This window comes from Alternaria dauci, chromosome 4, assembly GCF_042100115.1.
Source record: "Alternaria dauci strain A2016 chromosome 4, whole genome shotgun sequence".
Taxonomy (NCBI): domain Eukaryota; kingdom Fungi; phylum Ascomycota; class Dothideomycetes; order Pleosporales; family Pleosporaceae; genus Alternaria; species Alternaria dauci.
Window position 1 is genome coordinate 701,239 of NC_091275.1, and position 25,046 is coordinate 726,284.

Genomic DNA, 25,046 nt, shown 5'->3' on the forward strand with positions numbered 1-25,046 from the left:
GGTCGAAGGGAAGGGTCCCATTGATGCGACAACATGCTCCAGTTCCCTATTAGTGGAGACGATCGCAGGTCCAGCCGTATCTGAGCCTCTGAGGCAGCCTGCAGACAGCCTGGCCGCAGTAGCACCCAGATAATTATGGAGAACACATGAACACGATCAACGGGTGCACTCGTCATGTAGAATAGTAATACTGTATTCGAGACCAGGAACAAGGGAGCCCTGGAGTCGCGTGCCAGCTCAATCACATGCAGACGAGTGACTAAGTCGCGGCACCAGCCACACAAGCTCTCTCCTCCACTCTACACCGCATCCCGCATCCTTCGCTCAACAACGCACGACTACACCACTCACACCACACACGCCCGCAGCAAGCCCCTAAACACTCGTCGCCGCGCTCTTCCCAGCAGCCCCATACCACCCCATACCGCTCCGCCACCTCTTCCGCCCAACAGTCGCCCATCATGGTTGTATGTACCATACTCCTCTACGGTGCCTACTACTTTGTCGGTCGGACCACCGAGTCGCATGCTCCCTAGCTCACACAAGTAACAGCTCGGCAAAGTCGCACATTACGCCTTCGATGCGGTATTAAGTACGTCCACTCGAAACACGCCTGCCTCACCCATTGCTAACGTCGCCCCAGTATCCGCCTTCCTCGCCGGCGTCCGACGCTCAACTGGCCTCACGTATGTCCCACCCTACCCATCCCCTCCCCTTCACGTTCCGTATTGGCCCATCTCACAACTACCGTACAACTACACGATCGGAGCTAAAGCTAAACCCAGTCCCAGTGTAAAGCCAGATACATTCGGCGAGAACCCCAGCGCCCAGAAGTGGTTTGAAAGCTACCTCTGGGTCGGCGAGACAGTCATGGACTCGAGTGTGGCCTTTTTCGGCTCCAGCTCCTACTTTGAGCGCAAGCGATAGACGCCTCCATATCGATTAGCAACGAGCTACAGTGACGCGGTGTGCGGACAATGAAACGCCACGAAAAGTAGGCGGGCTGATTGGAGCTCTGGGAGCTTGGACTGCATCGGATGGACCGTGTGCACAGCCTGGGAATATGTATAGGGCACGAAGTTGAATAAAGACCACGGCTTCGAAGTTCCTCTTCGATGCGCGGGTAGATGGCGTTGGGGCGCTATACCACTGTCTATGAAATTACGAATCAAAACCACTTCAAACATACGCATCCTTTGCTTCCGGTAACCGAGGCCTACTGCGGGGGAGTGATTTCTTATGCTGGGGCAAGGCAACACAATGCTCTCAGACAACACAGTTGACGATGCAATTGAAATCTAACTCGCTATCGCTGCACTCCTCCCAGGGTATCATGCGCCCATATGCCTAAATCGAGAAAATACCAGTCCAGTAACATGTCTTAGGTTCTCCGCTTGAACCTGAACCCCGTCTCCTCATCGTCACTATCGTCATCCCTCCTGCCAAACCTCCCCTTCTTGCTAGCAGGCTGCCCACTACTTGCAGTCGCCCCAGAACTCCTTTTCTTCCCCCTTTGCGTCGTTTGCGTCCCTTCAAGCTGCGTCTCCACAACCCTTTGCGTCCGCCCACTACTCCTCTGCGTCCGCTGTTCAGGAACTTCTTCATCGTCTGGGCCGCTGTCCTCAACGTTGATGACTTCTTGTTGTGGCTGGGACTGCGTTGTTCGTTTTCTGCGAGTGAAACCACCCACTTCTGGTTCGGAGTCGGAGTCGGGTGCTGTTGCAGTACGACCGCGTCGGCTATTGTGTGAGCGAGCAGAGGGTTCGGGGTCGTCGAGAAAGAAGGCTTCGGTGATGCCATGGGTCTTCTTGGAGGGTGCTTCTTCAAGCGTGACGAGCACTTTTTGGCTTTGAACGCCTTGTTCTGCACCGCGGCGACGAAACTTCTTGAAGTTCTTGCGACCGTTCCATTCCTCGTTCCAGCGCTCGCTGTTGACCTGACTTTGGTTGCGTGCCGTGGCCCTGTTTTGTCGAGGTAAAACGTCCATCTCCTCTATCTTGGCCAGGTTCTTCAGCTCGGTAATATCGATGCCCTCGAGTGCTTCTCGTAGGCTCTCTTCGTCTGCTTTACGACGTTCCTCTTCTTCTTTGATGCGCTGGCGCGTATGCTCGCGGATGTTGATGTCCTTTTCGGCTTTTCTCTCTGCTTTGTTGAGCCGCGCCAGAGTCTCTGCACCTCTTTTCGCCGGTTTCTTCACGGAGCCCCCTTCTTCTGGTTCGACAGATGCTGATGGTGCGCGAGTAGCCGCCCGCTGTTTCCTCATCTTGGCGGCGGTGGGGAACAGGGTATCCATCTGCTCTTCTTTTTCGACTGTTGTTTGTATATGTAATTGCGGAGAAGCCTCCCGTTGTGCGCTTGGTGTAATGCGTGCTTGCGAAGCTGCCTTTGATGGACCTGGGGGCGATTCAGACTGCTGAACATCTTCCACACGAGTATTCTCGACCTTGAGCTTCTTCTTCGGGAGCGGCTCGTCATCATCGAAACCGGTAAAGCGACTCGTTTTAGGCCAATGTATGCGCTTCCGTGGAATGGTCTTCGCAGGTTCTTCCGCTGGAGGTGCACTCTCCCCAGGAGCCTGCGATGGTGTTCCGGATCCAGACGTTGGTGTGGGTTGACGCATAGAACCTCGAATCGTCATAATTTCTGGTGCAGGTGTTGGAGTATTCACTTCTGCGGGCGCCCTTTGTATTGTAGTGCGATCTTTCGTGATGATTACGTCGAGAAACTCGTTTTGTAAGACTGAGCGTTGACCCAGGGCCTGATCGACCCCAATGACGAAGTTTGTGGCCCACTCTTCCATCTCGTCAGGGTACGTTGGTAAGCGGACCGTTATGACGGGAAGCTTATCACCAGGTTTGCCGCGCCGCTTCTTGCCCGCTACGCTGTGAACGTAATCGACATACTCTTCTATCGTTGTCTCGCCCGGTCGCACATTATATAGCAGTGCTTTACCGCCTCCGCCAGTGACAGGATCAAGCAAACTACTATATTGACTTTCGTTCAAAAACACAAAGGTCAAGCCAGAAAAGACCTCTGAGCGTGAGGTATCAGGCAACAGCATCTCCTGTGGTCGCGCAACTGGTTCTGCGCCCGCTGCTGGTATGTAGTCCTTCTCCGCTGGCCACCATGCGTCGAAGTCCTGTTCCAGCTTCGAAGGCAGATAATTGTTGTCTTCGTCGACGGATGGCGCTGCGACTCCGAGGATTGCATCAAGATATTCCGTAGTGACAATATGCTTGGCGGAGGTGAGCCCCGAGAGGACCTTGGGAAGGTTTCGTTTCGCGGATACGACGTGAGTGGTCTTGTCGAACACGAAGTCGGCTGTGGTCTTGATGTCCAGGGCGTGTAATTGCGCACTTCTGTTTTTGCTCTCTTTTGACTCTTTCGAAGCATAGGTGAAGACGATTGGGCGCCAGACAATTCTGAACGGCGCATAGCTGGCAGCCAGCCTGATGCTATGCTCGGTGCCCTTCAAAGTCTCACGACTGTATTCTATCGAGCCATCCGCTGCCTTCTGGCTCTTGACAGTCGTCTTTTCGTCAATTGTAATCCCTTGTCTGCAACTCAAGTCGGTCACCTCAATCTGCGACCTCTTGTGAAGCTTCGTGCCGTCCTCTGGTGCTGCGTTGTACACCTTCAGCATAACATGCTTGCGCGAGACAGCCTTGTTGTCGATCTTCCAGTTCGTTCCCTGCGGGCCGTCTTTGTCGTCTGACTTTGTTCGACCGAATAGCTGCTGTGACCCAGGGCGGAGCCAGACGCGCTTGCCTCCGAAGAGACTCTCATGCTCTAGGAACCACATGTTTGTGGAGTTGAGGAGGGAGGGATCACGAGGCGAGGGAGGTAGCTGCGAACAAGATGCGCATTGTCACACTCACCGTAGGAGTGCGGTCGAATCTGTCCCAGGTGGTGTTGGCTGCCTTCACGGTTCTAGGCTGAAAGTGAGTCTATGCGCGGGGTGACGCGCTGTCATGTGAGACGCTAACGCCCTCCTTGACGATCTTCCAGCAACTGCGACCAGACCTCAACATCGTCATCGTCGCGCCATTTGGAGCAGCGGTTTTCGAAATTCGTTCAGCTCACTGTCTGTCAAGCTTCGAAGTAGAGATGGAAAAAATTCTGATCATCACCTGTATTTCTAGAGCGGTAGTGATGAAATTCTAGACTAACAGTCTATGATCTGATCTACCGGTACCGCGCAACAATTTCCTTCGACAAGTGCTGTCCTATGCGGTTGGCAATAGGTACATGTACGGCAATACGCCACAAGGGAACGAATACAGAAAGTCAAATACGAACCTAATACAAAATCCACAGACAGCCGCCAACAAATCTGGAGAGCAACCACATTGTACCTTCTCCTTCCATCTCATCGCCACAACAGTCAAAAAGTAGAGCAGATATATCTGTCTACATCCCCCATACCACGTCTCCTTCCATATTTCCTTCAAGCCTGTGCTCCAGGAGCGTCCTACAAAGTTTTACGACTGTCCCTGCCTTGTTTGCTCGACGACAGCGTTCTTTTCCCTCTCCTGCCGAATCCGCTGGGCGTACGAGCTTCGAGCCCTGATGCTGGGACCCCATCTGTAGATGAAGAAGACCGGGGCGCACACAAGGGCAGAGATCGCAAACAAGACCCACGTTGAGTTTTTGACACCGAGCTTCTTGTACATCGGGCCGGTATAGAAGGAGCATACACCCGCAAGGACATCTCGAGCAAAGCCATTACCGCCGGTGGCTGATGCTGAATACGTTCCTCCGTAAGCGGCGACCATATAGTCAATGGTGGCAAAATAGATGGCAAGGTTTGCGCATCCGATCAAGACGGCGAATATTAGGGGTGCGATCCATGGCAGAGGTGGGCCAGTTACTACGAACGCGGAGCCGAGCAAGCCGATGGGAAGGAGCAGTACGATCCATCGGAGGGCAGATAGTCGGCTCTCAGGGCTGAGCACTTGACCGTTGCTACGCTGCTGGTTGTGTCGTCGAATGACTGGGTAATACAGCACCGCTGCTAGCCAGTAGCCGATGAAGAGGGCAAACAAGGCGAGTCCTAGCTGGCTGGGAGTGAAGCCCCAGCCATCCTCTCCGAAAACGTACCCGTACGATTCCAAGAAGCTGAAGATGAGTGCGTCGCTGAAACCACTGAGCAGTGACAGGAAACCGACGATTGGTTCGCAGACAAGCATTTTGTATGGACGACCCATGATCTGGAGGCAAGCCATGAAGTCAAGCTTCTCGTGTTCAGTTGGCCCAACGAGGTTAGACTCTGGGTTTTCCTCTCGGCTCTTCTTGGCCTCCCTGTTGAGCATGACTGTCGACCTAGTCTCGGGAACATAGACAAGGTGAATGAGTTGGACTGTTGCTCCAAGGATAAGTTGGATCCAGAAGTTCCATCGCCAGTTGAGGAACTGCTCGATAGGACCGCCGCAAATGCCGCCGATGACTGAGCCTAGACAGCTCCACAAGCTGACCCAGAGGATTGGGAGTTGCTGCTCTTCGGGATCGAACATGTCTGCAACCATGCCGAGGGTTACAGAGCCGCCTGCGGAGCAGAGACCGCCGAGCAGGCGTGCAGCCAGCACATGGCCCCATGACGTGCTGGCACCGGCCATGATCTGCCAGATGTTGACGGTGAAGAGGGACAGCTGCATGATGGGTTTGCGTCCGAACTCTTCGGACCAGGGTGCCCAAAGTTCGCAGCCGATACCGTACAGGATCAAAAACCAGGCCATGCCGGCCCTGGCGTTGGTGAAATGGTTGTTGCCCAGGTGGTAGTGTTCGTTGAGTGGTCCTATTGCGTTGGAGTAGACTGCTGCATTGTAATTCATGCTGGTTTGGCAGAGTCCGACAACAGTTAGGATTGCCCATTTGCGTCTGTTCGTGAACGCATATCCGGTCTTCTTCTTTGAATTTGCCTCGGTGAGCATTATCGGGCCGGTGGACTGGGTTTGATTTTGATGGCTTTGTGTTTGGACCATTTCGATCTCATTGGCAGCTTCCTTCTTACGGCTAGGAGAGCCGGAGCTTGCATCACTGCTATGTCTAGCAGGTGTCGTCATGGTGTTGATGCTATTGGGAAGGCCAGACAGCAGAACTGAAGGCCGTTGGCGTAGGATGGTCAAGTTAGGCTGAGTTGAGTTGCGTACAGTCTATCTGGTATCCTGGGGTAAAGGTAGATTGAAAGTTACGGAGCGGGCAGAGGACGGGTTTTATGGCCACCATGCACCTTGCACCATGAGAAATGCGGGACGAAAATCCCCACATTATGCGAACTATAGAACCCGTCTAGTCTTAATGGCATCGACCAGAGTTGATCTATGCAATGGACGATGCTGCAGTGGAGCCTTTTCACGGAAGCGCCAGACGGCCCGCTCTCGCTACCATGGTTGCTCGACAACACCCGTTTATGTTAGCCTATGATATTACCCCTCCCAGGTCACTTGCTACTGGGCGGGAAAATATCTTCAACAGTCATTGACATTTTTCTTACGAGATTTTTGCAAAGGTGCTTCGTCATGGCTCCAAATTTGCAGCATCTCGAGGTCTCATCGCATCTGCAGCTCGACACGCCTAACTTCGCGAGCACGGCCATCTCTCAGAAACAAGGAAGGCTGGTTTGGGACAACGCGGGGAACCATGGAGGTACCAGTATTGGAAGTACATGATATGCCTATACATCTTCGATTAATACTAGGGTACCGCCGTTCCAGTATTAGGTCCCGCGGGGAACGGCACATGGGCGGGGAATGCCTTGCATACGATATTCACACCTATTTTGTCCATTCGAAATACCGTCCATTGGCTTAAAAGGATAACTCTGAAGGTCGCATGAGCACATTCTTGTGACTGCTACGTTATATCTAACCCCCATTACACAGCCTGCTCCACTTGCACAACCAGCCTTTCAGCACGAATCAGAAACTCCTTCTGCCTCAGCACCACTATCGTCGTCCCACTCCCACTCCTCACTCGTCCACGCCCGCAACGGTGTCCAGATCTTGCCCGCCTTGGCCTCAAATTCTTTCTTTAGACTTTGGAAGTGCGTTTCCAGTTGTTCATTCAGCTGTACGAGTGACGTATCCTGTTCCTCTGTTGCGAGAGCTGGATGGGTGAGGGGAGAACAGACGGGTTCGTAGTTATAGCATCTATTTGTGGTGAACAAACTGCGGTCTTGGAGCGCCTTCGTATCTGGCTTGGAAAGGCTTGTCGCACCAAGATTCAGATGCTTCGAAGTATTGTCGTTCATTCCCGTGTCGCAAAGGCCCGTTACGTTCATTAGTGAGTTATTACTGTTCCGCATCTTGCTGACGATGATGTTTCGTTCGGGATACAGTACTTGCTGTGAATCACGACGTTGTGTCGACATATCTGTGTGCTCTCTTGGGTGGCGTATTGGTAAGACTCAAGGATTTACAGCACAGAGAGTAGAGCTGTCGTACTTGTATAGACACTACAAACGAGTGCAAGAACTCAGCAAGCAGTTGAAGGAGTCCCTTTGACACCACTCATTGTTGGGGTTTGCTGATGACAAGACAGTGTGTGTTTGTCTCCAAACGAATCTCATACAAGATTCTACGCACCGTATGAACACTACAGATCCGTGATGGAATTCACGTCATTGATGTAAAGTCATTCGCTGATAGCTGTATTCTGCATGTGCACCAGTTGAAGGAGCTGCTTCTGCGGTGCCAGCGTGTCCTCCCAATATAATCTGCCGGTCAGAATAACAAAACTCGTGGAAAGGGCACACTAATAATCGAGACTTCTCTTCAACCAGACTCCGCCCAGTGCATCTGGTGAGCCTAGCAACTGGCTTGTTGCCCTTCCCACCATTTCCGGTGAGCCGAGCAGACCTTGTCATAGTACATGTCAAGCTCGGCGCGCTGCATAGCCATGAGTTCTCGTTCAGGCGCCACCTTTTCCAGATCCAGTTCATGCTCCATCGCACGGATGAGCATAATTTTAACTTTGATATCATGGTCGGGAAGAGCGCAAGCTTTAGGTGTAGCGGCAGAACTGGTAGTTGTGGTAGTAGACTTGGTTATGGACCGTACCAGGATCTCTTGTTGAATGCGTAAACTCTGGAATTTCTTAGTGAGGATAGGTAGTATAGCGTTGCTGGTACTTACCTGCTTAGTGTGTTCATTGCCAGGGTCTGCTGACACCGTTTCCCGGGCCATAGCCTCGTCCTTGACTGTATCACCACCCTTCAACAAAGCCTCGTACGCCTTTGCCTCCGGATTCTGGCTCGGCTTGGAGTTCTGCGCGGAGCTGATCAGCGGCATGGTCGTGCCTTCATCACCAGTCTTGTTCCTCAGGTGTGGAGGGATAGACTTCTTACGGACACTTTCGGGACGGGCCGTGATATTTGAGCTAGTGGTAATGGGAGCCAATACATCCAACTTCCGGTCGTCTTCCGCTATCGCCTTGTCCATAAAGGCCATCCAATCTGGCGATGAGCTCTTTGAGGAGGATGTCGGATCTCCAGAAGCTTTAGTCTCTGGACGGTGGTAGTTTGGTGCGGGCATTAGCTCCATCGTGCCTTTAGGGGTACCGGCAACGCTTGTGGTTGGCTTGGTGCTGGTCGATATATGCTTATGTGTGGAACTGAGCACTTTGATTGGCTTCGAGGGTGGTGAAGTGGGTTTGGGGTCTTGCACGAAGTCTTTTGGGTAGCCCGTGCTACGTGCAGCCGACGCTGGCCACTGCCCGAGTCCATGACCGAGAGAGCTTTGATTTGTAGATGGTAATGATGCAGTCTCGCTCAGAGCTTGGCCATATGTCTTCGCTTCTCTCCTAGAAAATCTACTTCTGCGATCTTGCTCAGGATCGCGGTTGAACCGGCGGTCTGGAAGACCTCCTGGCCTTGCGATGCTGTTTGGATCCGGTTGCCCTAGATTTGTGCATGTCAGTGCGTGTCACACAAGCTTTGCGTTTCTATTTGGACGTGCAGGTCTCAGCTTCTGGTGGCGGCGGAGGAAAGGCATCCCAAACGAAAGCTGCAGCTTTGGCCGCTACGTAGTAGTCAGTATGATCATGTCTTTCAGCAGCAGAATGGACAGCAGTGTCGTGGCTGAGACGTACGTGTCTTCTTTGGCGTAATGAACGGCATCTTCACGGCACTACCAAGTGGTAAGATATGATGAGCCTTTGCGTGTGGAGATTTGTGATTTTTGTGCGTGTGTGAGAAGAGAGACGAAGTCAGAAGATCGAGGTTGTTGATGAGGCAACTGTTAGCTGTTGTTGCTGATTGGAGTCGAGGTGAGCGCGACTTCCCAATCAGAACAAACGAGCAAAGGATGGGTGACCGCAGCTACATTGATATCGTTGCCAGATAACATCGAAGGACTTGAAATAGCTCGGGCTGACTGAAGAGTCGGACCTAGAAGAGACAAAGCCACGACATACTGGCTAACACCGTTGCTCTCACCTCGAGCTTAATGACATCCGCGCGCCACCTGTCGTCGCAATGATTAAGAGAGGGGTTGTGAGGCTTGAGAGAAATATAATAAACAACGTATGTCGACAAATATGAGAAAGGGTCGGAGTATTCATGAAAGAGTAGAGGCAAACACAAGCCTATGACCAAGAAATCGAGTTGCCGACAGTAATGAGCAATCTGACTGGTACAGGGCCTATGTCTAGCTGATTAACACACTCAGAAGCCAAGAAAGACGGCTATACTCATTCATTACTATACGATTATGCCATGCTCTACTTGGGGTCTAAGGGTATTCAGATTCAAGGACGTCGAAGTTGTCGTGTTCTGGACATCTCCATTCGCCACCGTGGCTTCGGGGATGGTGCGACATGAGCCGACCGCTAACCGGATTTGCTCATGATGACTAGTGGCTTACACGTGAGACCGCGACAACTGCGGAGATCTATTCTGCATCCGAACGTCGCGCACACGGCTTCATTGAGCTTCCAATCTCGCGTAGGTATTGTGAGGAACTAGGGAATGCAATCGCTACCACACACCGTATTGACTGCCTGACCCTGCGTGCTCGACTATCTGCGGCGACTGTCGGGTTTGCTCGGCAAGGTGAACAGAAACCTAGGTCTTCACGGCCATCCTGATTGTCCTTGCGCATTCATCTTTCATTCACTTTACCAATCGAGAGCCTCGGTTGGTGGGCACCCTCACCCGCACCTTCCACCATATCGCAATCCCGCAATCTCCTCGATTGTTATGAGCGAGTCTCGCTCTCTCAGTCTCCACACTCGCCATTCCCTCACTCATCTCAAAAGTCATCAACTTTTGCCGCAGGATGGCAGGAAAAATCACGTACTCAAAGCGCCCAAACAAGCGTCGGGTGCCTCATGACCACAACCCAGCGCACGAGACAGACGACAGTCGTAAGCGGAGCAAGGCAGATGCGGAGTCGAATGAATCGCGACTGCCAACACCACCCCCGAGCCGAAAAGAAAGAAAGGCATTTTCCAAAGGCCCAGTGTCCATTCCGGATGAGGATATGTATCCCCCGCGCTCCGTGTTCGACAAAGTGCTTGGAAACAAACAGCACCGAGCCCCCAAACCGGATGAGAATAGTATTCGGGACAACCGGGAGAACTTTGCAGAGATGATGAAGACGGGAAAAACATCACAACATCAAAATGGCTGGGCAAGGAATGGCTCTCTACCAACACCACCAGCCGAGGCGCAGAGGAAAGCTTACCAACAAGCGCGAAGAGACGAGAATGTTGCGCGGTATAAGAGGGTTGCGGACACGGGCGAGTCGAGAGTACTTGAGACATCATCTTCCAAGCCCCCAACTCAGACATTGCAGCTCTTTGAGCGAATCATCAAGAATGAGCAGCCACAAGAGCCGTATCAGCCGAAGACGTACAAGGCTGAGGAAATCGCAGCACCACGGCGGACCATAGCTGGAGAGCGTCTATCAAGGAGATCGGAGCAAGCTCAGATGTGAGCTACCAAGTACATGCACATTAAGACCACAGACTGACCAAACTAGATTCATGGCGAACCAGGCTAACTCGCCCCTTCTGCAACTGCCCGAGAACGTCAGGAATCTCATTTATACGCATGTGCTTGGTGGTAGGACCATCAACATCGGTTACGAGAACTACCGCACTACGTATGACCCTACTAAACCCAAGAGGGCCCAGGACGTTGTACCCATCTTCAAGTACCGATGCACAGTGTTCGACGGTAGACGAAATCCATATACGGCGGTAGCATCACAGCCCTGGCTCAAACCTCCCACGAGGTTCACCTTACTAAACGGCGTCTGCCGCCAGATGCACGAGGAGACGGCGACTCTGCCCTATCAGCTCAACCTGATCGCCTTCGACTCGTACAACATCATGTTCAACTTTCTGTTCCTGGAGGAACGGCTACGTGTTGCGCAGCTCGACGCCTTGACAGAGCTTATGCTGCCGGACACATTGCCAGGGTCGAATGCACTGACGCGTCTGAGAAACGTCGAGAGGGTGTTTCTCGGAGTCGCACAGGAGGGGAGGGTCAAAGGGGCGTATCGCGTCGTGCGCACCGAGGGCGAGGAGCCACGGCTAACAAAAATCTCCAAGTAGCATGGGGGGTTTATAGATTGGTGAGTGGGTAGAAGATGGTGTTACGGGAGTCTCGGTACGGATTTATGGTAGCATTTCCACGCTTGATCTATCGGTTGCATGATACCCGGTATGGTAACGACGTTACGACTCAACTACACGCACACGACTTCGCGGTTGAGACATGAATTTATCCGGTAGCTTACATGGAGTGTTGTGTGATTACTTGGGTGAGCAATCGCGGTGCTTCCTTCCTTTTTGGTCCCAACCGTCGAGTCAGTTGGCCCAACAAGACTGACATGTGAAAGAGGCGCCACGTCTTAGGCTGCACCCTGTGCGAATGAGTGCGACTGACTGTGTTGTCACGCCCATATTCTTTTTGGGGGTGCACTGCTGGCTTATGCATGTGTATCTCGTGGACAGAATAGGATCGAAGGTGGCGGTCAAAAGAGGTTGCGATGGCCGCCCCACGTCTGCATGTTTCTCCAGATCTACTCTGCCTGCAGCGTAGGATCGCGATGTCGGACTGGGCCACTATTCGCGGCGCTATACGGCCTTTCCGGACTAATATTGCGTATAGCCCACACTTCATAGGCCGGGGCCGTCGGGAGTTGAACACAGCGACTGGCGGGTAGAGGGCACTCGTCCTCGCAAGCTCACCCAGCCAGCAGCATCAAACACATGATCCATGAGTGTGCATTGCAGTAGCCTGCCAACTCTGCAGGTACGGGTGCGAGTTGCGTGTCAGGGTCGGTGGGTGATTTAGCACTGCCGACGCGGAGCCATGGCAGCCATGTCGGTTTACCGTAGTTGCATTCTTGCCGATGACGATGTACCGCGCTCATGTCCCCACGCTCCTAGCATGCGCTGCACGTATCGAGTGCTTGAAAAGCATCCATGTCTTCCACTCCTGCGCACGTCTCGTCACCCGGCGACCACATTCTTGAATTGTTGAGGCAGCAGAAACCCGTGGCGTACCTTCCGCGACTTGCGCGACCAAGGGCGCATGACCACCCGCAGTTTGACCCATTTCCGGCCATCCTACACCGCGTCTTGGAGAAAGGCACTATTACTAGGCTCTGTATCCCCTCGAGTGCGAGACCCTCGTAGCAACCGACCGCCCCTATACACTTCCCCCACCACAGCCTGCCTTTGCCCGCCGCACTCGATCTTCCGATCCCCCTTCCACCGGCTAAGCCAGGCTTCGTAACATCGGCGCATGGCGTGTACCGGCGCTCGATGTCGCTGCTGTCTGACGCGATATTCACAGGCGGCAGTACAAGACTGCACGTAAGAGGAGGACACAATGGGCAGAAGGCGATAAGGAAAAGTAAGAGTCATGGCGGCTTCCTCGGCCCCCTGGTGCAGTTGGCCAGGAATCCGTTGAAGACTCTGGGTGAGCCAGCGGACGACTGCCATGTTCCTGAACCAGCTACGGGTGCTGCGGAAGCAAGCCGTAGGCAGGTCCTGTACCTGCACATGAAAGACGTGGGTCCTCCAGATTGGTCGTGACCCTTTTCACATGCTGACGAAATCGCCATGCAGGCCGAGACATACGACCAATGGAAGGCCGCCGCGACCGAGCTCGATATCTTGGAGGGAAACGAGGCCTGGAAAGAAGAGGATGACACGCCGGAATACAACGTAGACCTGGTTGCCGCCCGGCTGAAGGAGCTCGACGACGCTCGATTAAGCTGTGACGTCAAAAGGATGCTCTTCCTGGTCAGGACCACCCTCACTCGCGGATTGGGCGACATGGGCCATCTGCGCCTATACAAACACTCGCACATTGGAACCAAGCGCCTGATCGAGAGGTACATTGAGTCTGCGCAGCAGACCCTGGCGGCTCTGCTCGACGTCTCGGAGAAGCAGGGAGACCAGTGCCCTGTCGAACCGCGACATTTGGTCGACCAGCTCCTTCAGACGCGACAGTCCTTTGGGCGGAGTGCGCTGTTGCTCTCAGGCGGCGGTACCTTTGGCATGAACCACATTGGTGTCGTCAAAGGCCTCTGGGATGCTCGTCTCCTCCCACGCATTATATCGGGAGCATCTGCTGGAAGCATTGTCAGTGCTGTCTTATGCACAAAGACAGATGCAGAGGTTCCAGAGGTTATGCACCAATTCTGCTATGGAGACTTGAACGTATTTGAAAGCCCAGATCACCCGGAAGGCGTGGTCGGCAAAGCGATGCGCTTGATGAAGTCTGGCGCTCTCTTTGACATTTCGCATCTCATGAGAGTGATGCGCGATCTGCTCGGCGACATGACCTTCCAGGAAGCATACAATCGAACTCGTCGTATCTTGAACATACCCGTCTCGACTTCATCGCTCTACGAACTGCCCAGACTCTTGAACTACATCACAGCGCCAAATGTCATGATCTGGTCAGCAGTGTAAGTCAGCATATAAAGAACGCCGTGTTTCTGTGCTAATCCTGCCTAGATGTACTTCTTGCTCCGTGCCGCTAGTATACAAGAAGGCTTCGCTTTTAGCCAAAGACCCGAGAACCGGCCAGGAAGTGCCTTGGGACCCAAACCCTGACGCGACCTGGATTGACGGCTCGGTTGACAATGACCTGCCGATGACCCGGTTGGCCGAAATGTTTAACGTGAATCACTTTATTGTCTCGCAAGTCAACCCACATGTTGTTCCTTTCTTAGCAAAAGAAGAAGAAATCGTTGCTACCGAAGCCCAGCAGGATACTGCCACCGCTCCCGGCTGGATGAGTCTTTCGGCTAGTCTTTGCAAGGGGGAAGTCATGCACCGCCTCCAACAGTTAGCAGATACCGGGGTTCTCCCGAATCTAGTGACAAAAGGAAGGTCGATACTCAGCCAGCGTTACTCAGGCGACATCAACATCTTTCCGAAGATCAACTATGCCGACTTTCCCAGAGTCTTGAGTAATCCCACACCAGAGTACATGATTGGTTGCATGCTCACTGGACAGCGAGCTACTTGGCCGAAGCTGTCGCGTATACAGAACCATGTGGCCATTGAGCTTGCGTTGGATGATACCATCCAGAAGCTCAAGGGGCGACTTGTGTTCACACCACAACCAGACCTCAAAATCAGACGGACAAGCTCGCAAGACAACGACCTTGCTCGTAGAAAGCGAGCGAAATCGACACATAAGATGACGCGCTTCGAGCTCAGAATGGAACCTCCTAGTCCTGTTCTGAGAAAATCTGCCCCCACCAGTCCTCTGTTGTCGCGCACAGCCTTGAAAGCATCCCCCCAACCGCTTTCCGTCCCAAAGCAAGCCCATGGCACAGACAACACCAGGCGCCAATGGACAGAGACAATCCAACTCGACCCCATGTCCTCCACCAACGACACCTCGGACCATGACTACTTTGCCGATCCCGAGTCAGACACCACCTCCAGACTCTCCTCACCTTCGCCCCCTACATCACCCACATACAACGCTCCCACCCTCTGGCCTTCAACCCCCCAAGCCATTATGCAAGCGCAGCCCCAACCCACCGCTCCACGGTCCACGCCACCAGCGGCTACCCAAAGTCCCTTGAGTCGTCGCACGGGTACACTGCTCAATCTCACCATGACGTCTGCCGCAAGACATTCGTCTAATCCGAATGTACCCAGCAGCCCCGAGTTGCGGTACAAACGCCTTTTCCATCCTCCTGGACCAGCAACACCAGATGTTAGTGTTGGTCCTCCGGTGTTGGATGTCGAGCCAGTCGCTATGGATACAACACAATCTCCACCAACCAGTAGACCGGGTAGTCGGCGGAGTAGTGGAGCGGGTTTGGGATTGGGTTTGCTGGATGATGCATCGGGGACTCGGGGGATGCTATTGAGGAAGAAGAGCTATTTATAGTTGTTTCTTTTCTCTCTGCTAGACACCTCTACGGACTTGCCTACATTTGTTTCTCTTATGATACTCTTCTTATACATATTTTTTGCGCTTTGTTCGCGCTTCAATAATCTTTGCATAAGGTTTCTTTTGTTTTTGTTGAGATTGTGTGGAAGAAGGTGATAGATAGTGAGTATACAGGCTCTGAGTAGACCACAGGAGATCAGATTGAGATGAGATACGGAGAAGAATCAAGGGATATAGAGAGGGGCCACAGGACTCGTACACGTGTACTCTTTCCTTCACCCCATACAACCAGACAAGACGAAGAGTTGATACACATAGTAAAATATACAAATCACCACATTAACATCATTCCATCATCCCATCATTCACTGCATTACATACCCATCACCTACCCCCACCCTGTTCCCTCTCCCTCTCCCTATCCCTCTGCCTCAACACCTCCCTATCCTCAACAAACTTCCTCCTAACATCCTTGCCCCTCCACCGCTCGAACAACTCATACCCCACTACAAAAACGATCGGCAAACCCACTATGATGGCCGTCACCCTCCGCGCCGCAGGCTTGTACTTGGGCGGGAGCCGGATGTCGGGCGTGGGTTCTATGATGCGAGTCGGGTATTGTTTCTGGTATGGCGAGGAGGGGCGGATAGAGGGGTAGGGGTTGTGTGTATGTGGACGGGGGGTTGTGGGTTTTGTGGGCGGGGATGGGTGGACGGGGGAGGGTGCGAGTGTGGGGTTTGAAGGGAGGGGGACGGTTGTTGTTCTTGGAGTTGTATTTGACGTTGTTTTGTTGTTCGACGAGGGGGTGTTTGTGGAGAGAGTTGGGTTTGCTGGTGATGGTTCTGGGGGCTGTGACCACGGTAAGGTTCTTCTCCTGGCTTGTTCATTTGTTGCGGCTTCTTTGTCTGCAACAACTTTCCCGGGCTGTTGTGCCTTCTTGAGCGTCCCTTTTGCTTCCACCTCCTCTAATATCTTGCTCGTGGACGGTGTGACAGGCGTAACTTGTGCTGGCGCCATTGCTGCCTTGAACGCATTCTTCATCCCCGCAGCAGTAGTCGCGGTGGTAATGATAGTACGAGGAGTAGCCTTCCCACTTTTCGCAACCACCTTGTTCTCTTTACTGGCCTCCACAACCTTCTCCACTGTACTCGTCTTCGCAGCCGCCTTCTTCACGGCCGCCTTGCTCGCTACGACTTCTGGTGCTGTCCCCGCATCCTCGGCTACGACTTTCTTCGGGCGACCGCGTTTCTTGATAGCTGGGGGTTCGATTGTTGGTTTTGACGACATTTTTGCCGTCCAATTGGTGGTCGGGCTACAAGACTGAATGATCGAGAGTGTGGGGAGAGCGAGACGGGCGTTGCGACACGATGACTAGCCTGGGCGCATTCGAGGGGTCGCGGGCGGGAAATTTTGGGCGAGTATGTCTTTAGGCGGAGATTAAGATGCGAGGCAGGGATGCGCGTGCGTGCAACGGTTCGTAGCGTGTCGGCATTATCGATAGCTGTAAACATCACTTTACTGCATGGCGACTAGTCTGCTGATGGGAGATTGTGTGCATACTTCATTCAATCAGATGTCTACGTTACAGCATATACAAACAGCATACATAAACTATACCCGTAGTTCTATCCCACATTGTCATGTTCGTGATTACTTCTGTGCTTCCTCTCTCTTCACCCTGAAGAAGGCCAGTTTGGCGAAGCGCCCTAGTTGACCCCAGTAGTGTCGGCCAGCAGAGTGATCCATGATTCTCTCTAGTAGCCTAACGACGGCCATTCGGACATCCTGTCTAGGGTGAAATAGGCCCAAACTAAGGTAGAAGAGACCAGCATCTGGGATGACACAAAGAAGCTGCAGAATAGTATCATACTGGAGCTGAGCGCTCGCTCTACGCTCAGCGTTGTTTGCAAGCGTGAGTGACTGAGCCATGGATGATAGGTCACTCGACGAGGCATTCTTACTCTCACTGGGCTCGCCCGCTTCTTCAACACAACGCGCGAGTGCAAGGTAGATGGCCGCCGATTGGTCATGTGTAAGCTTCAAGCAGCGCAACTTGTCGTGCTGATGGGCCATGTCGATACCGCGCACTGGTCTCTTGCCCCAGTGCCTCGCCAGATCCTGAACGCAACTGTAATAGCTCCTTGTATTGCGCCAGCCCTCGATACGGTGCACGTTTGCAGCGAGTTCCCGAAGCTTATGACCTTCATCTGGCCAGACGTAGCCATGTCCAGAGACACCATATGCGCCGACGTCAGTCTCATGAGAGCCAATGTACAGTGCAGAGGCACCGTAGACGGTCTCCTCGAAAGCCGCCGCAACGCGAGTAAACTTCAACACCCACGAGCGCCATTTGGCTCGAATAGCGTTCTCGCCGTGGCGGTTGGCGATGCTCTCTAGGAGCTTCTCCATGAACTGGGTGTCGCCGGTTGCGTCGACGCCGTTGGCTGGTGGCGCGCCTGGCCCATTCAGAGGGAGGCCCTGCTGTTGGAAGAACATGGAGCCCTCTGTTGGTGAAGCCGCCTCGATGCGATTGCTGATCTTCATGCGACCGGTCGGCAGGTCACATATCAGATCCCACCATTCGGGCTTGTAAGAGAATGCAGGGTTGGTGACGCCAGCGATGAAGCCAGGGACCTTGAGCAAATCGTCTACTTTGGTGAGATCGGTGTACGGGAAGGCGTGTCGAACGAAGCCGCGGAGAATGCCGCCAGAGGCCAAAGCACATGCTGCCAATACGGCCTCTGCAACTTCTCCCGAAGGCTGGTTATGTCCGATAAAGATGATGCGCTTCTGGGTGAGGAGTGCATTGACGAGGACGATGATGGGATGGGTGAAAGCACCGCTCGTGGTCAAGTGTGGATGCAAAGCAAAGGGCTGCGGTTGTGTCGCGTGGGGTATGGAAAAGGTCTGGATAAGCTTGATCAAGGAAAAATCGCCCACTGTCTCGGGACTCAAAGCGGTGGGTATCTTGACGGGAACAGGAATGCCGTTGTAATTGATCTTGGATTCAAACTCGTGCGTGTCGCGCGGAACCGCGTATGCCTTCTTCCGCGACTGAGGATCCGACGAGGTCTCGACAGAGTCTCTTGCTGCATCAAGCTTCTTCCGCTGCCTGACCATGAGCTCAAACTTCTCGACGAACATGTCTTTGGCATCGCTAGCGCCAAGGACAAAGTTCTCCAGGGAGGACAATCGCGGCAGGAGCGACAAGTCCATGGCGTTGAGGGAGTTGTATAGGGATTCGAGAGTGTCGAGGACGGGTGCCCTAAAGTACTCTTCGAGGGCCAGCAGCAACAGGGGCTTGTATATGTGCAAGAAAGGGTGTCGTGTGCAAATTGCCATGGCCTTGACGATGGCGCCTCTGCGGAGTGTCAGTCATGTCAGGTAGATGGTGTGGTGTTGGTCCTACCTCTTCACCGTGTTGTCTTGCTTGGTGTTGACCAAGTTCAAGACATAGACCAGCGGTGGTCCATCCGGGTCCGGCTCTCCTTCGCTTTCAGTTTCGTCGTCGTCATCGTCGTAGTCGTCGTCTTGGTGTTCCGCCTCGGCAGTCGCATCGTCGCCGTCGTCGTCCAGGCCCTCTTTCCGCCGCCGCCTTCTCCTTCGGCGCTCTCTCCTGGCCTCGCGCTCCTCCTCTTCGGCTGTGGTGTCCTTGTGTAGGAAGAAGATGGTCCAGTCTTGGCTCCGGACATGGGCCTGGTCGGGCAACATGAGCTCAGCCAGCATCGTCTCGTCCCCGCTGATGGCGGCCGGGTACTGGTGTTCCATGACGGAGCCGCGGTCGATGTCGAAGGCGGCGACGAGTATGTACTCGACATGGTTCTCAATGGCATCGGCGGGATACTGCGACCGCAGCCTCATGCCGGCTCTGGGCAGGGCGTGCATCGACGACTGATGCGACGAGTCGTGCGAGGACTGTATCGAGTCCTCGTCGCCCTCGCGCAGCATGGGGGGCTGCGGGGAGCGAGCTTTGTGCGTGTGGCCATTGCGGGTAGAGGGCGAGCGCGAGGGAGGGAACGAGGAGAAGGAAGGCTGGCGCTGCAGAGATACAGGCTGGGCGGCATTAGGACCGTTTGGCCGCTGTGCCATGACTTCAGCCATGAGTGTCTCCATCTCCAGCACGAGGCCCTGGGGTCTATGGATACCACCTTACCGATCGACGGCGCTAGGGGAGCCTAATGTAACGCTTCCGAAACAGCATGGCGCCGTGTCGGGGGAGTGAATGGGAGCGATGGGCAGCGTGTGCAGAGACGGCGTGAATGGCTACCGCACCATCTTCGAAGCGGTGACCATGCATGTGACTCGCATATGATGCTGCCCACAGGCGAGGCGAGTGAAGGCGGACCCTGCATCTCCGTCCATCCATGTCTTATCGATTAGGTGATTGCAGGGGTCGCTTCGTTGCTAGGCCATCTTCAGCATCAACACCAAACAACGCGGCGGGCGACCAACAGCGACATCGCGAACCCGCATTCCGGAAAAGGAATATACCACAATGGTACGTCTGCTCTGATGCAGCGTCACTGGGAAACGACTAACACACGCAGTCGGAGACACCAGTGCCGTACAAGCCCTCCCCGCTTGCCTTCAACAGCACTCGCCAGTCGCCCTTCAGAAGGCCGGGCTCCATCAGAGGAAGCTCACCGGGCAACCTACGGCCATCGACGCCAAACAGCTCCCCTCTGAAGCCAAAAGAGACGCCGACCTCTCCTGCACATACGCCCAACCGCCTCTCCATTGGAGGCAACCCATCACAGAACCCGCCATCATGGCTGAACACACGAGGGACGTCGGGCACTCCAGAGCCCGCCTCGCCTTCCCGAAATCTATCTCCTGCGCGCCAGGTCTCGCCCACGCGGAATGTATCCTCGTCGTCGCAAATGACGGTGCGCCCGTTGAGCACAGCGTCTATTGCAGCCAAGTTTGAGGGCGCCGCAAGGGACGACACACCACCTCCTCTTTTCAGCAGGAGAAAGTCACCACCCGTAGAGAACGCCGAGCCGATCGACAATGTCAAGCCTGTAGAGGACTACACACCAGTCGACGACTACAAGCCCGTCGAGACACACAAGCCAGCTGAGACCTGGATTCCAGTCGAGAGCTACAAGGCAGCACCAAGTCCCAAGCCCGTCGAGACCTACAAGCCAGTCGAAACCTACAAACCAGCAGCTCGCCCCGCTCCCATACAACGCATGGCCTCGAGCGACGCCCTCTCCAAACTCCCCCCACCCCTCCTCCACAGCATGCGCGAATCCTTCAGCGTAATGGACCGCGACGACGACGGCCACGTCAACGCCGCCGACGTCGCAGACATGCTCTCACAGCTCGGTCTCTCTGCCACCCCCTCCCAGCTCTCTACCTACTTTGGCGTCGCCCAATCCATCAACCTAGCCACGTACCTAACCACGCTCTCCGACCTCCTAGGCAACCTGTCCCACCAAAACGAGCTCATGGCTGCCTTCGAAGCGTTTGATGATAACGATGATGGCCAGATTGATCTCGCCGAGTTGAAGGATGCGCTACTGCACACGGCGCCTGAGCATGGCGAGAAGAAGTTGACGGAAAGGGAAATTGACATGGTTGTTGAGGGATTCAGTGGACGGAGGGCTTTTGCTAAAGGTGGGAAGAGCTTGGGTGATCGGACAGAGGTGTTTAGGTATCAGGAGTTCATGTCGAATTTGACGGGTGGAAAGAATGGGGGTGATAATGGGGAGGCAGCGCCGGCGTAGATATGTCTATTTGGATAATGGGACTGGGTGGGTTTTGTTATGCGCAACTGCATCTGATTTGACGTATACCAATGATTGTTCTATATACTATACAAGCAGTGCTTGCTATTCGATAATGGTAGACTTGAGTTGAGTGCGCAGATGTGTCATTCTTTCTCACACACGACTTGTTGTTCCTGACCAATAGTAGGATGGGATTAATATAAAGGTTGGATGCTATGCAGTCGAGATTTTATTCAAGTACAGTAAGTGGTTAGTATGCTGATAGGACAGAATTGTGTTGTAGTTCAAAGAAGTTTATGCAACTAGAATACGAATGCCGTCTTCTAGCTTTCTTCCAGTCAATCGTATGAGATCAAAGTAATAAAAATGCACTTTTTTTCCGGCTTCGACGAAGCTAAAATACACCCAACGAGGATGCAGATCAAATGCCTGACTCTCGAATGTCGAAATGATCTACCATGCAAATCCACTGCGCTATCCGTCGACCTCGTAACCATATTCGATGAACCAAACGCTTTTTCAGGTGGCCAGCATCTTGCCGTAATCCAGCAACGACGACTAGGACTTATTTCCCTGGTTCATACTGTCCTCCTCGACCTTATTCAACAGACATTCTGATCAGGCTTATTTCCTCACTCCACTGTCCTAAACCTCTTCTTCCGAGCCGCTCTCGTATTTACTTCCTCAATTGTGAACGCCCACTTGTTCATGTCGCCCGCAGCCAAACTTTTCTCTGCTTCAAGACGTGCATATCGATCCAAATCTTCCTGTAGCTTGTGATCTACATCTGGGTCATGAATAGCTTGACGCCGTGATGCTCGGTCGACGCAGTGAACGAGAGCATCGACAATGACGAAAGGTGATATGTTTGTTGATGTCCACGTGGGGCGGGGACAGGGAATGTTTCTTATTGTGCCGGTTTCTTTGGCTTTGATATGCTCTTTGGCTGTGAGGTTAGGGACAGGGCCTGGACTTGTGTCTGTATCTGAACCCCATGTTTGCCATCCGGGGGCAGAACAGTCTGCGCTAAATACGAAGATCCAATCGTGCTTTGTATTGAGTCTGACGATGTTGAAATAGTGGGTCGATACGTCTACCCCTGTGTTACCATTGTGAGAAAAGTAATGGACGCTTGCTGATTGTGTGTGTTAGTCTTCATTGTATCCATACTTATATAGTTGACAAATAATGTCGTCTTTCTCCATAAATGTGAGTGCTTTCAGGGTCTTTGATGGTAGAACTTACTTGATGGACATTGAAGATCGATCTGTTTCTTCTCAAATACCCGGGTGTTCTCTTTTCCATGCCAGCCCTCGAACCACGCCGTCCCTTCTACAAGGTCAATGTGTAACGTTCCAATGTTGCTCTTAGAAATAGGTCGGGTGCGGAAACACGTCATGTATAAGTGATTGGGCCATGGCGCGGAGCTTTGTGAGCTTTTTGCGCGTTTGTGTGGCAAAGCTCGCTCCACGTCTTGGGCTGCTTTGCGCTTGAGTTCGTTTGCCTCCTCGACAGCTGATGGTTCGACCTTGAGCTCTGGTACAGAGTCTCCATGTCTAGACAGAGGTTCGATGGGGCGTGTCTCAGTCGTTGAAATGGTGCTGAGTCCTGATAGTAGAGGCCGGACGATGCGCTCTGAGCTGGGATAGACAGAGGATGTCTGGACAGTGCTGATGGATAGTTTTGGCGGTACGAGTCCAACGCTTCCATAGCATAGTGAGGCTTCAGGATCTGTCTGTGTAGAGGCACACGCCATCCTGCTGCCCTCGTTGAGATCTTCCAAGCCGTGAAAAATCCAGTCCACAAATCCGCCGTGCCCACCCTCAAGAGTGACTGTGAGTATACCGTCGTTCTGGATCAAGTATAGGCTCAGCCCTACGGCACTTGTTTCATGAATAGACTCTTTCCATGAAACGGCACTATCGTCTACTTCGTCTGCGCAATCCTCGAAATCCTCCGCCTCTAGTTCATATGACGTCGCTTTTCTGTTGGGCCGTTCGTGCAGCAATGTTAGTGTGCCTGATTGTAGCTTATGGACATAGAGAGTAAGTCCAGCAAGTTTGACCAGGACGGCCCGCATTTTCAGATGGCTTTCTGTGGTTTTGTGAAGGGTAGCCCAAATCTGTGTTCCGGACGTTGAGGGACAGCTCGATCAAAAAGGTTTCGGAGGTGTTGGAATAATTGGAGCGAAATTTGAGTCGTGTAGAAAAGTAGAAGGTGATGAGCGAACGGAGGTGCGTGAAGTGGATGAGATAGAAGCTCCGCTGTCACTTGCATTTCTCTCACTTGTACTCGTTATCTTACCGTATTACCGTATACCTCTCTCTCTCTCTTTAAAAAAAAGGCATCCTTCTCTCACTAAGTGCATATACGTGGTTGATCAACCGAAATAGAAGACGGTAACTGCAAGACCTCTGAGCTAACGGGAGACGAGGTGACAAGTGAGTTTGTTGCTATCCGATATCTGGACAAAGTCTGAGGGTCAACCACCATCTTTCCGAGTTCCTAGAAATCGCAGAAGTGACGAAGCAGGCTTCAGTCGTTACGCCAAGTCAAGGTCTATTCCTTAATTGCGTTCGAGATCTCGGAACGATGCATCGGGCAACAATGTCGGCGACTGTGTTCGAGATCATGACACAATCACCCAGCCTCTTCCTTTCTCAAGCCGCCCGACTCGATGCCGGGGCGGGCGAGGAAGAATGACGGTGAGAAAAGAATAAAGACAAAGAAGGTGTTTGTCCATTAGGAGGCGTTACCGTGGGGTTGTCCCAGGATAGTGGTGTTGAGAACCCTGCTGCTAGCGTAGGGTCAAGGTATCCGGTCACTGCTTCGATTGGCGGACGGGACACGTGATGTACAACACATCGGCGCGGATTAGAGGGGAGCAAAAATCCCCATCCAGTCGTTGGGGAATGGCTGTGAATAGTGTTGAAATAGGGCTGAAAGCGGCTAGCCTTGGTGAGCTGGCCGAAAGAAGGTCACAGCTATAATATGACATAGGAGGGCCCATTGGTTTGGGCGTTGTTGCAGCACAGACACAGTTCGCGCGCGCAGCAAGAGCGATTGGGGAGCTTCCACCATTTTATATCTTCTCGACTCGACCCCGCCTCGCCTCCCACCGTTGCTTCGAACCAAAAATGAGTGGCCCGGGTGAAAATCGGTACGTTTGAGACAAGGCGCACACGGAGTTTGGGGAGCTTACGAGTACTGACAATTGACGCAGCTGGCGGCGGCAGGGTCAAGCCAACCGCAACTCCAACTCGGGCGCAAACACCCCCACAAAGGACAATGCAGGACGGCAGCAGGCTATGCCAGCGCCCACATCGAATGTATGGGGGGCCAAGCAGGCGAAGGGAACAGGCCCCGCGGCTGCACCAGTTCAAGCTCAGCCAGACCAGCACGTACCCGTGAAGGCGTTTAACGCAGATGAGGTCAAGCAATTCCTCAAGAAGAGTAAGTCTGATGTACCGCTAGAGTGCAGCACATGACAGTGCTAACCAAACGTAGAATACATTGAGAGCACAGCCAGTACGAGCCCCCAAGATTCGCGCACATGTCCAGAGGGCTAACATGCTCCCAGATCAGCCATCGGTATACCACAAGGTCCCTGGCGACTCCGTCTCGAACCGTAGCAGCGGCGCGTGGGGCAAAGGAGGTGAGGCGTCAAGGAAATGCTGCATGGAAGACTACAATACTGACGTGAACAGGCACCATGTCGCACCTCATGCCCACGGGCCAAGACTTCTTCACGCAGCTCAAGAAGCAGATAGCGACTCTCGAGCAGAACAAACCCGCGCAATGATTGCACACACACCCGATCTCTATTTCAGCGGCATTATGAGGGCATTACAGGAGTTCTGTGGGCTTTGGATCGCATGGGTGGGCACATGTCAACACTTTGCAGCAGTAGCATGGGCAAAGTCATGTTTAGGCGTCTT

General features: G+C 53.3%; 9 protein-coding genes across 9 annotated transcripts; 5 read left to right on the forward strand and 4 right to left on the reverse strand.

The window, feature by feature from the left end:
• Positions 1–304: 304 nt before the first annotated feature.
• ACET3X_004825 (uncharacterized protein) lies at positions 305–1,185 on the forward strand. The gene is made up of 4 exons (XM_069450963.1): positions 305–467; positions 553–592; positions 644–686; positions 786–1,185. The coding sequence occupies exons 1-4, from the start codon at positions 462–464 to the stop codon at positions 925–927; spliced, it is 231 nt and encodes a 76-aa protein (XP_069306869.1). The 5' UTR covers positions 305–461; the 3' UTR covers positions 928–1,185.
• Positions 1,186–1,381: 196 nt separating this feature from the next.
• On the reverse strand, positions 1,382–3,802 carry ACET3X_004826 (uncharacterized protein; the record flags this gene model as incomplete). The annotated part of the gene is made up of 1 exon (XM_069450964.1): positions 1,382–3,802. One exon carries the CDS (start codon positions 3,800–3,802, stop codon positions 1,382–1,384), a length of 2,421 nt encoding a protein of 806 aa, XP_069306870.1.
• Positions 3,803–4,481: 679 nt separating this feature from the next.
• ACET3X_004827 (uncharacterized protein) lies at positions 4,482–6,062 on the reverse strand (the record flags this gene model as incomplete). Its single annotated transcript, XM_069450965.1, has 1 exon — positions 4,482–6,062. One exon carries the CDS (start codon positions 6,060–6,062, stop codon positions 4,482–4,484), a length of 1,581 nt encoding a protein of 526 aa, XP_069306871.1.
• A 1,581-nt stretch (positions 6,063–7,643) lies between these two features.
• ACET3X_004828 (uncharacterized protein) lies at positions 7,644–9,759 on the reverse strand. Its single transcript, XM_069450966.1, has 4 exons — positions 9,088–9,759; positions 8,955–9,017; positions 8,133–8,896; positions 7,644–8,084 (listed from the first exon to the last, which is right to left on the reverse strand). The coding sequence occupies exons 1-4, from the start codon at positions 9,113–9,115 to the stop codon at positions 7,806–7,808; spliced, it is 1,134 nt and encodes a 377-aa protein (XP_069306872.1). The 5' UTR covers positions 9,116–9,759; the 3' UTR covers positions 7,644–7,805.
• A 719-nt stretch (positions 9,760–10,478) lies between these two features.
• Positions 10,479–11,556, forward strand: ACET3X_004829 (uncharacterized protein; the record flags this gene model as incomplete). Its single annotated transcript, XM_069450967.1, has 2 exons — positions 10,479–10,930; positions 10,980–11,556. 2 exons carry the CDS (start codon positions 10,479–10,481, stop codon positions 11,554–11,556), a joined length of 1,029 nt encoding a protein of 342 aa, XP_069306873.1.
• Positions 11,557–13,014: 1,458 nt separating this feature from the next.
• On the forward strand, positions 13,015–15,373 carry ACET3X_004830 (uncharacterized protein; the record flags this gene model as incomplete). The annotated part of the gene is made up of 3 exons (XM_069450968.1): positions 13,015–13,023; positions 13,081–13,928; positions 13,978–15,373. The coding sequence occupies 3 exons, from the start codon at positions 13,015–13,017 to the stop codon at positions 15,371–15,373; spliced, it is 2,253 nt and encodes a 750-aa protein (XP_069306874.1).
• A 1,572-nt stretch (positions 15,374–16,945) lies between these two features.
• Positions 16,946–19,489, reverse strand: ACET3X_004831 (uncharacterized protein; the record flags this gene model as incomplete). Its single annotated transcript, XM_069450969.1, has 2 exons — positions 16,946–18,737; positions 18,786–19,489. 2 exons carry the CDS (start codon positions 19,487–19,489, stop codon positions 17,027–17,029), a joined length of 2,415 nt encoding a protein of 804 aa, XP_069306875.1. The 3' UTR covers positions 16,946–17,026.
• Positions 19,490–19,822: 333 nt separating this feature from the next.
• ACET3X_004832 (uncharacterized protein) lies at positions 19,823–21,202 on the forward strand. Its single transcript, XM_069450970.1, has 2 exons — positions 19,823–19,874; positions 19,924–21,202. Exons 1-2 carry the CDS (start codon positions 19,872–19,874, stop codon positions 21,103–21,105), a joined length of 1,185 nt encoding a protein of 394 aa, XP_069306876.1. The 5' UTR covers positions 19,823–19,871; the 3' UTR covers positions 21,106–21,202.
• A 3,043-nt stretch (positions 21,203–24,245) lies between these two features.
• On the forward strand, positions 24,246–24,910 carry ACET3X_004833 (uncharacterized protein; the record flags this gene model as incomplete). The annotated part of the gene is made up of 5 exons (XM_069450971.1): positions 24,246–24,268; positions 24,332–24,561; positions 24,616–24,636; positions 24,689–24,763; positions 24,816–24,910. 5 exons carry the CDS (start codon positions 24,246–24,248, stop codon positions 24,908–24,910), a joined length of 444 nt encoding a protein of 147 aa, XP_069306877.1.
• Positions 24,911–25,046: the final 136 nt, after the last annotated feature.

Coding starts and splice junctions, on each gene's coding strand:
- ACET3X_004825 (XM_069450963.1), top strand. Junction 593..643: donor CGCCTTCGATGCGGTATTAA/GTACGTCCACTC, acceptor ACGTCGCCCCAG/TATCCGCCTTCCTCGCCGGC. Junction 687..785: donor CGACGCTCAACTGGCCTCAC/GTATGTCCCACC, acceptor AGCTAAACCCAG/TCCCAGTGTAAAGCCAGATA.
- ACET3X_004828 (XM_069450966.1), bottom strand. CDS start 9,115: ATGCCGTTCATTACGCCAAAGAAGACAC. Junction 9,018..9,087: donor CATTACGCCAAAGAAGACAC/GTACGTCTCAGC, acceptor ACTACTACGTAG/CGGCCAAAGCTGCAGCTTTC. Junction 8,897..8,954: donor GCCACCAGAAGCTGAGACCT/GCACGTCCAAAT, acceptor GCACAAATCTAG/GGCAACCGGATCCAAACAGC.